Source organism: Microtus ochrogaster, chromosome 7, assembly GCF_000317375.1.
Source record: "Microtus ochrogaster isolate Prairie Vole_2 chromosome 7, MicOch1.0, whole genome shotgun sequence".
NCBI lineage: Eukaryota > Metazoa > Chordata > Mammalia > Rodentia > Cricetidae > Microtus > Microtus ochrogaster.
The window spans coordinates 31,730,379-31,740,873 of NC_022014.1; the positions used below are offsets into that span (position 1 = coordinate 31,730,379).

Sequence of the window (10,495 nt, forward strand, 5' to 3'; positions counted from 1 at the left end):
TCTCTTGACTGTGCTCTTCAAATGCCTGACATCATCAATTCTCTTGACTGTGCTCTTCAAATGCCTCAGTTCCAGTTCAAGTTGAGACTGGCCATTCCTTCTTACTATTCATTTTAAGAGTAGATATGATATCCTAAGTCCTTGGAATTTGTTGCAGGCTTGTTCAGCAAGACAGGAAAAGACAGGAATGCCATCACACATACCAAATGGAAACTCCCCAGAATATACCCCAACCCACATTATCTGGCCATGAGGCTATTACCTTTTTATACACACACATTCATAAGGAGATAGCAAATGGAAAGAGCCACTTGTCTGCCATCAGGAAAGAATGCCACCAAGGGCTGAGACAGCTGGTGACTTCATGTGGAGAATTTACAGTAGGAGCCAGGCAAGTCCCGACAGAGGATTCAGTACTAAAACTCTGGCTGTCCCCTCAAGCCTTTCTCTGAAGCTTACACTCCTCTTTCCTTCGCTGTTTCCTTTTTTAGAGAATTTTTGAAAATTTCACACACACACACACACACACACACACACACACACACACACACACACGCTCCACATACTCTTTCCTTTTTCTCTATGCACTTTTCTCCTTCAAGAACAGAATTCAGTATGTTGGACTTCTTTTAGCAGTCCGTAGTACAGAAATACAAACCCAGCAATTTCCTATCCTTACTTCCTCAGTGTGTGTGGTGCTTATGTACGTGTGGGGCGAGTATGTACACCCACACAGATGCAGAGGCCAGGGGGCCATGTTGGGGGGCTTCCCTTGCCACTCTCAGTCTCATTCCCTTGGAACAAGGGCTCTCACTAAACCTGCAGCATCGAGCCACTACAATGTTACCGCCCCAACAGTGCTGGAGTTTCAGGAGGGTATGACCATGCCTGGTTTTAAATGTGGCTTCTGGGACTGTGATCTCATCCCATGCTTACACAACAGGCACTTTTACCCCATGAGCTTCCGCCCCACCCCTCGCTGTTAGTTCAACAGCTATTTTAATATACATTTTTATCGCCTAAAAGAGTAGTGCATGCACACTAGTCTTCCATTCTGGATTCCCCATGTCCTCTGGTCTTCCAGCAGGGAACCGCTGTCACTAGTTACTGCTATATTCGCAGAGAAATCCTCTCCATTTGCTATGTCCATACTCAGCACCATCTACCACGGCCACACAACTGACACTTCTGACAGCCTCCTGTCAGGCAACACAGAAACCACTCTTCTACATCAGGACAGATAAAATAACTCTTCAAAAATAGTTGATTCAGGTTTCAGTCCTTGGTCTTTCCCAACAATGCTGTAAGATTCACCTGTGAGCTAATTTCCAAGTAGCACCCGTGTTGCTGAAAGCAGCTTTTACACCCTTCTGCACTGCCCTGAAGAGGGCCCACCAGATGCATCCTATCTACAGTGCACGGAAACACCTCTTGTTTGGAACTCACTCCAACAACTCTAACAGCATATGTTCAAACTTCCCAATCACAGCCAAACTAACAGGATTTTAAAAAGATGTACCACTGAACAATCCCACTTTTTTCTTATGAATTTGTCTTAGCTTAAATTTAAAAAGCCATTTGTACTCGTCCTGAACTATTTCTAACATTTATATACAATAATGTGGCATTATGTCTATAATAATTACGCATATAGTATTGTGCAAATTTGGCTTTGTGGTGGATCCTATTTGGCATGCTCAATTTATATCCACTGTCTACAGATTCTACTTCTCTCCCCACTGCCGGAAATCATGAAAATATCATCCCGTTACACCAAGGATAATCTTTAAGCGCTGCCCCCACTGGTCCTTAAACCCTAACATATTTCTATCTATCTACAGCCTTAAGACACAGAGTCACACTAAAGAAAAACTCTAAGAACCTTGGAAATGTCTCCAGCTCCCCCTGTTGGCTGATGTAGCAAATAAATGCACAGCAATAAAGTTCCTGAGCTCTGTCAGACCAGCAGGCCAGTCTGCAGTCTAGGATACATCCTAGAAGCTTAAGGAAGTCTCCATAAAAGCTATGTATGTGTACTTTATCCTTTAAGACAAAAATAACAACTGCTTCACAACCTGAATCACAAATACAGATTTCAAGGCCTAACATGTGCTTGTTTGTGATGAACTCACTGGCTCCAGGCGGTGGACAGCTGCAGACCCACAGCTAACAAGGAATGGCAATTTTTACTATGTAAAGGGCACCTGATGGAGATAGACTATGCAATCAAGGGAAAAAAATCAGAAAATTGTGAAGGGGTAGTTGACAGCATTGTAGGACCACACAGGCTAGCTGCCAACCCCATCCCTGCAGTTAAGAACAGCTTTGGCTTCAGTGAAATACTTGCCATTTAAATGGAATGTTTCACTTGCTTTTACTTTTGAGACAGGGTCTCACTTATGTAGCCCTAGTTGGCCTGAAACTTGCTATGTAGATCAGACTGACCTCAAACTCACCAGGTCTGGCTGAACTCAAATGCTACAAATGAAACCAGCCATTGTGTTTACTTGAAGTTTTTTAACTTCAGGTCTATAATAGAATTTAACAAAATTTGTTTTTGGCTGAAAGATTAGTCCCTCTCAGGTGAAGCAAACCAGTCACTCTAACTGTGTGACAGGGGAAGTCTGACAAGTCCTTCACCCCTGCGGGGCTTCCTCTTTGACACTTGCACACTTTTCCACTTCTCACACTGCAGGGGCAGCAAGACAAGGCTGCGGAGGAGCCTGACTACGCTTTCTGCAAACGTAGGGCTTTAGGAAAAACTCACTTTTTTTCTTGTCCTTTTCCCCCATGAATCCCAAGTTTCCTCAATGCTATAAGGCCTCAGGCTTGAAAACTATGGTGCCATGTTGGGCTTAACTGAGGCATTGTGGTCAAAAGTCTGTTTTATTTTGGCCATAGGCTATATAAGCACAAAAGATGCTACAGGCTCAAAAGGGCTAGAGAGGGGCTAAAGGGATGGCCGCATGTGCCAGCGCTTACTGTGAAAGCAAGAAGAGCGAGAATCGCCTAAATCCAAGTAAAAGTCAACTATGGCCACAGACATCTGTATGTGCAGTACAGGGGAGCAGAGACTGGCAGATTCTGGAAAATTGTTTATCAGCATCATAGTCAGCATGTACACACTCACACACATTCACACGAGAAAAGGCACAAACTATAGTGGAGACACTATGCATATTGCTGTACGGACAGCCTCAGGATACTGGTAAATCAGTGACTCAGGGTCAGCCTCCCTATCAGTTTTACACATAAAATGAAATTTATAATTAATCACTTTATTTAACTAACATTATAGAAAACCCAGAGACAAGTGGAAAAAAAAAATCAGTAACAATACTATAGCACCATGTCAACTCTGAATGCAATGGGAAACAAGAACCTAACAGACAAGAAAAGTCAGTCCTTTGCACACCATGAAACAACCAATCGGAAATGGGCTCAGTCGCTCAAGACTTCCCCGACAACACTGATTAACAAGGAAACAGGTCCTTAATTAAAGAACCACAAAGGTAAACTGGGCAGATGTCTCATCTCTCATTATTGAACCCTAAGCTGAACTAAACTGTCGCAGACATTAAAACTTGTAGATAGTCTATTATTTGAAGACTTTATTTTTCCTCTTGCTTTTCAGACTCCCTGGGGATTACACTGCTTCTAAAAAGGAGCACTTGACTTCCACTTCATCAAGGACCCAGGGTGAACCAACGCAGATGCCGATGAACTAAAACTGAAGAACACTGATGCCAGTGACGCTCTTCTGAATCCAACATGGTGCCCGAGTATTTGCTTTTTTTTATAATTGTATGTAACTAGGGAAGTCAGACAAGCTATGGAATGAATATAAATTAAGCAATAAACACCCACCTTTCAAAAACGTGTGCTACTAGATTTTTAAATAATTTACGGTAGCTCAGCTTCATTTTTAAAAGTGATTTTTGTTTTATGTATTTGAGTGTTTGCCTACATGTATGTATGCGTAATCATGTGTGTGCCTAATGCCTGTGGAGTCTAGACATTGGATCCCTTGGAACTGGACTGATAGTCAACTATGAGCCACAATGTGGGTACTGGGAACTGAAGCAGGCTCTTTGGAAGTGCTCTTAATCAGTGAGCCATCTCTTCTGCCCTTCAGGTTTTCCTTTATCTCAGAAGCCAGTCAGCATGTAAAGTGTGTGAGAACCTGGGACCTGAGGCCAGGCAAGGAGCTGAAAGCTGAGCATTTACTTACTATGTAGTCCTCATCTTCATCCTTAGGGCCAGGGCTGTAATAGACCCTGTATGCTCTGGCCACTCCATCAATCTCTTCTTTTGTGCCAGTCAAACCAACCAATTTGGGAGAAAATTCTAGATATAAAAATAAGAAAGACAGTGAAAATGAAAGACAAGAAATATAACCATCTTTATTTAAAATAAAGATACATAAATAAAAACCCTAATGAATAAAAACACTGTAAAGTAGCTTTGGTGCCACTTTGTTCCTCAGTCACCAAACATTTCTGCATGATTTAAAGAAAAACAGACCCAGAGAAGAAATAATTCTCCCATGATAGATGTTGGATCTTCAGTGACTACAATAAAGATCTAGAGGAAACATATTCTAGTTACTTAGACTATGTTTTAAATTAATTTAGTTACAAACACTTGTAAGTGAGGATTCCTGAAGTACTTCAGGCTTTTCACTGCATCAGATGGAAAGATACTTAGTTCAAGAGGCTGGTAAGATGGCTCAGTGGATGTGAGAGGCTTGTGTAGTGGTCTGAAAGATTTTTGGTCCCCAAGAGAGTGGCACTATTAGGTGTGGCCTTGATGGAGCAGTATGATCTTATTGGAGAAAGTATGTCATATGGAGATGGGCTTTGAGGTCTCACATATTTTCATGATACCACCCAGTGTCTCCTGCTGCTTGTGACCCTCAGCTCCTGCTGGAGCACCCTGCCTAGCTGCATGTTGTCCTGTCACATCACGATGACAATGGACTATTATCTCTGAAAATGTAAGCCACCCAATTAAGCGTTTTCCTTTATAAGAGTTGCTGTGGTCATGGTGTCTTCACAGCAATAGGAGACAGCTGGGGAGGACTCAGTCTGAAATGGGATGTCTTCATCAAACCCACTCCCCTCAAGGCTCAGGATCCACACGGAAGAGGTGGAAAGACTGTAGGAGGCAGAAGGGATGGAGGACTCCAAGGAAATAGGCCTGATGCGCATATGAACTCAGAGACTGTGACAGCATGCACAAGTCCTGCACATGCTCAAACTGGACAAAATGTGAGCTGAGAAGGGAAAGTGGACACAAGTTCTCCCCCCAGTCAAGAAGCTACCTGCAACTGATGATGGTTGGGAAAAGGAAGCTCAGGTTTCCCCAGTGAGGTGTTAATGGGACTATCAACTGCTCCAGGACAGGCCCCATGTTCAGGAGTAGTTGGTGCCCAACACAAAAAGGACTCCATGCTCCTTTTGTGAGCTTTTGTCTCATTGTATGAGCACTTTTTGTCTTCTTGGTTTTTTGCCTGTTGGATGGGTGGGAAAACCTGAGAGTAGTTGAGTGGAGAACATGATCAAAACAAACTGTATGAAAAAAACCTTTTTTGTTGTTTTTGGAGAATTTTGAGACAGGCTATCCCTATGTAGCTAAAATGGTTGCTAACACTACCTGTCTATTTAGATGGTTTGCTACTGCAAACTGTTAAATAAGTCTATGTAAATAATCAGCAAAACACACCTTTCACATAAGCTGAGATGGCTTCTTTTGTGTCCCTTTCTGGGTCAATGGTGATGAAAAGTGGAGTTAAATTCGGCAGGGACGGAATACTGTCTGAAAGAAAGTTTCAATTAGTCCAATAGTCACCATAAGGGCAAAGAGGGAGGGTGGGAGAAAGGGAGGGAGGAAGGGAGGGAGAGGGGGGGGGGAGAGAGAAAGGGGGGGAAGGGAACATGGGACAGATTAGACTATCTGGAGTGGAGGAGGAGGAGTTTCTGTCTGTGATGGAGCCAGCCAGCCGTTCCACCAAACACCTCTACTGATACATAACTGCTGCTACCCCAGATTACGTTTTAGCCATCTCACTTCCTAATGCAATCCAATCCCTGCAGTTTTTCCTACCGTAGCTCAGGGACGAGGTTATCAATAAAGACTGAATACACAAAAACAATTTAAAGAGGTATACTTCCTTCTAATTGCTTTTAATTGACACAAATAAAATATAACCTGCCACTCCAGATTTGCTAATCTAATAACTAGCAATGTCATTGGGGAAGCACAATGAAAATGCTTCAGTAAAAGGAGATAGAGGCACAATGACATTTTGAAGTGACACAACACTTGGCACCCAAACAAGCCTCCTTAGGTAGAGCAGGGTCCTGGAATCACACCATCTAGCTGAACATGGAAACTTTATGTTCTTACAGACCAAACAGTTACAATACCCTGTCTGACACCCTACAGGAGGTGAGAAACAGTACTGTTCAATAGTGCAGTTAGGGCTGCGCTCTTACCTATTTCATCTACAACTTGAATCATTTTTTCTAGTTCTTCTGGACAGATATCAGGGCAATGAGTGAAGCCAAAATAAATCAATACCCACTGGCCCAGGTAGTCCTTGTCAGTCTTAGGCTTGCCATCGTGAGTTACGAGGGAAAATGGTCCCCCTAGTAAAGGCTTTCCAATGCTGCGATGCCGCTGCTTCTCCAGCTCTTAAAGAGATACACCAAACAAGTCACTGTAACCAGAGTCACTGAAACATCTGACAGAGAGTTAGCATAATACTAGTAACAGTATGTGGGTGGAGTGGGAAGTAGAAAATAAATATATCAGCTTTCAAGACACTAACAAAAATACTGTCATAAAAACAAGCATAAAATAAGAAAAGTAAATGCTGTAACACACGGTAAGCACTGAAATGAGTGGTAAAAAGTGTTCTCCTAGAACAACCCAGCACTAAGCTGTTCAGCGTGCGGGTGAGGGCTGGGTGTGCTAGAGGCAGCCTCAACAGAAAGGGAATGTTGATGGGACCTTAGTTTTATATAGAAAATTAAATAACAAAGCAAATAAACAGGAATAAGTGTTACTAATGGAAAGCCGGAACAATGGGCGGGGAAAAAACTGGAATGATCTCTGTAGTATTAAGACAATCAGACGTACTGGTATAACTTGATGGTTTCCATATACAGGAATTCTCCAACGAAAAGAAAAAGTTGTTTTTGTTGTTGAGAAATGCTGAAATAAGCTGAAACAAATAAAGTTCAAGGAGAGCCGGTGGCAGAAGGAAAAGCCAAGGATGACTGAAAACAGGTCCTGTGTGAACAGCAAGCTCTTGTTTCCGGTTTCATTTCTGACACTGTGATAAAATAGTCTGTCAAAAACAAACTCAGGGCCGGGAGGTGCTGGTGCCTGCCTTTAATCCCAGCACTCAGAGGCACAGGGTCTCTGTGAGATGGAGGCCATCCTCGTCTATAAGAGCGAGTTCCAGAATAGTCAGGGCTACACAGTAGGACCCTGACTCAAAAACAAAAATACAAAACAAAAGAAACTCGGATGAGAAAGGGTTTATCTAACAATTCCCGGTAATAACCCATGAGTGGGGAAGTCCGAGTGGGAGGCCCGCGCAGCAACTAGTCATATCACACCCACAGTCAGAGAGAGAGAGAGAGCGCAGCAACTAGTCATATCACACCCACAGTCTAGAGGAGAGAGAGAGAAACTATGCATGCATAGTGTAGCTAGCTTTCTCTATTCTTACAAAGTACAGGGCCCCAAACCAGGAAATGGGGCTGCCTGCCACGTTCAGGCTGGGTTTTCTCAAAGTCAATTAGGGCAATCAGGAAAATTCCCAAGGTGATGTATGTTCACAGGCCAGCTGCTAAAATTCTAATGCCTGTGCATTCTCGCTCCCATATTCTAACATTTCTCTGTATTAACAGCATCAAGAAACTCTAAATAACTCATTTAAACAATACTTATCCAAATTTTTAAACCAAATCTTAAAGTCTTAGAATATCCAGTAAAATATAAAGTTTGTTTTCTTTTAATCCTGTCAACATTTCGAGATGGCATTTCCTAGTAGTTCCTGGCTTTCCCTCCATCACAGGCAGCCTGTTCCTGTCCGCTGCTGCCGCCCTAACTGGTCTGCAGTACCTACTCTCCATGTCTGACCTCTAGGAAGTCTTCTCAGATCCCAATGTCAAAGGCCCTCACATACCCTGCCCTGCCCTCCGGCCTGGAAGAACGCCATCCAGTGACAGCTTTGGTTTCGGTGTCTGTCTCCTTGTCAACTGCATTCCAACCGCTGGGCATCTCAGTCATCTTTGGACTCACTCTCGGGACTTCCAACTGCCCACATCCAACCTATTTACAGCTGTCTTTTCAACGATAAAGCAGCATCATTTTGGATTCCATCCTTGAAAAGTTAAAGACAACGATGGAAAAATACGCAAAACTAATTAAATGCCGCAGTCCGGTTAATTATATCAATTTTAATTTCTTAGTTGTCCATGGCCATAGAAAATGTCAACAATGGGAGCGGTTGGATGAAAGTATATGGAGACTTTTCTTTGCCATCTTCATAACATTCTAAATTAGTAAATCTAAAATCATTTTTAAATTAAAAAAATTTAAAAACAGGGCAGGGCAACAGCTCAGTAGATAAAAGTGTTTGATATAAAACCCTGACTTCAGGAACCCACCATGAAGTAAAGAAGACACTAGCCAGGCAGTGGTGATGCATGCCTTTAATCCCGGCACTCAGGAGGCAAAGACAAGCAGATCTCTGAGTTTGAGATCAGCCTGGTCTAGAGAACTAGTTCCAGGACAGCTAGGGCTGTTACACAGAGAAACCTTGTCTTGGAAAGAAAAAAAGAATACACTAGAACCAACACCCAAAAGCTGTCTTCTGGCTTCTGCCATGGCATGCTTGCTTGCACCTGAACTCATATACACACAAGTATAAATAAACAAAATAAAAAGTTCAAAAACAAAACAAAACAATGGTCCGAAAGAATGACTACTTACGTTCGATCTTTTCTTTCTTGAAGTACTTCATCCCAGCCAATAAAGATCCTCCAATGGCAAAAGTCAATGCTAAAGACTTCCAAGAAACGGGCTACTGGGGCAGAGAGTTCAACCAAATAAACAAGTAAGATGCAAACCTTTAACCATGCTTTACCTATTACAAAGTTTTCAGAGCACGTATATGCATACAAACCATTTTCACACACATTGAATGTGTTAGGCTAATTTGGGATACATCCTGAAAATTTATGTGAATACAGTTATATCTACTACAAAAGCACTCGTTTCCAGGGCAAAGTTAGTTACCCAAGCTAATTTAAAAACAAAGTAAGGGTTGAAGATGGAGCTCAATTAACTGGCGGAGTGCTTGTTTGGCAAGTACCAAAGCCCTGGGTTCCATGCCAGGCACTGCATAAAACCGGGTAACCGGGTGTGGTGATGCACACCTGTAACCTTAGCACGCTGGGAGGGGAAGGCAGGAGGATCGAGCTCAAGGACATTCTTGGCGAAATAGCAAGTTCTACGCCAACCTGAGATACGAAAGACCTGGTCTCAACAAACAGCGCAGAGCCCATAACTGATTACTACTGGCTCAAGCTGCTACTGTACTCTTTAAAACCTAAAATGTTTGCTACCTGTGCCTAAGATTTGCCCCTTCCCAAGTCCACATTTCTTACTAGCACGAGCAAGGCAGAAGCTCTGAATTTGAGATACAACTAGAACGAGAGGAAGATAAAAAGGAACAGAAGAGGAAGAGAGGAAAAAAGGAAGAGGAATACCCAAACGCAACAGAGGCCCACATTTTTGCTTCAATTTCAACTTACACAATGAAGCATTGAAGGGGGAATTCAATTCAGTGAGATTATAAAAGCGCTCTGAATTTTGAATCATGATAAAGTTGAGATCCTTAAAACCTAGAATTGATTTTTTTTTTTCTGGAGCAAAATCCCGGGTTGTGACAGCGCGGAGGATGAGTAAATTTCTCAAATTCTGTCGAGGCAGGGACTATGGGCTGACTAGCAACCAGTTCTGCCAAGGCTAGGGACTACCGGCGGACCAGGAAGCAAAGTGACTCCATGGCCCTTTCAGGGCACGCCAGGGAGTTCTGAGGTTGTGACCCAGCCGGATGCAGAGATACCGGGCTGCAGAGAGCGGTGAGTCCGGAAGGCTCCACGTAACACTCACCCCGGGCTTCATGCGGCGCGACCCGGCTTGGCCGCCCTTGGGCTCTGGCCCTTTGGCCCCCGGCGGTGGCGGCGCGGCGCTGAAAGCCCGGATCCCCAGGCAGCAGCGCGCCTCTCGGGGCCACGGACTCCCCACCGGACCCCAAAGCCCATGGCCCTGAGGGAACAGACGCCAGAGCTGGCGACACTGTGGTCGCATCCCCATACAGCAAGCCCGCACCAACGCCGCCATGAGTTTAGGAGACCACGCCTCCCTTGGGTCTCCCCTCTATTTCCGCAGGAGCTTCCGCTTCCGCAGGAAG

The 10,495-nt window shown here is 43.7% G+C and overlaps 1 protein-coding gene across 1 annotated transcript in view; it reads right to left on the reverse strand.

Moving 5' to 3' along the window:
• The window catches only part of LOC101997616 (protein SCO1 homolog, mitochondrial), a 12,112-nt gene extending 1,665 nt beyond the window's left edge, over window positions 1-10,447 (reverse strand). The window contains exons 1-5 of the mRNA XM_005349849.1: window positions 10,195-10,447; window positions 9,010-9,100; window positions 6,498-6,695; window positions 5,725-5,817; window positions 4,232-4,347 (exon numbers count right to left, since the gene is read on the reverse strand). Of these exons, the coding sequence (XP_005349906.1) occupies window positions 4,232-4,347; window positions 5,725-5,817; window positions 6,498-6,695; window positions 9,010-9,100; window positions 10,195-10,425 (729 nt within the window). The 5' untranslated portion in view covers window positions 10,426-10,447. The remainder of the gene's footprint in view (window positions 1-4,231; window positions 4,348-5,724; window positions 5,818-6,497; window positions 6,696-9,009; window positions 9,101-10,194) is intronic.
• Between the last annotated feature and the right edge of the window lie 48 nt (window positions 10,448-10,495).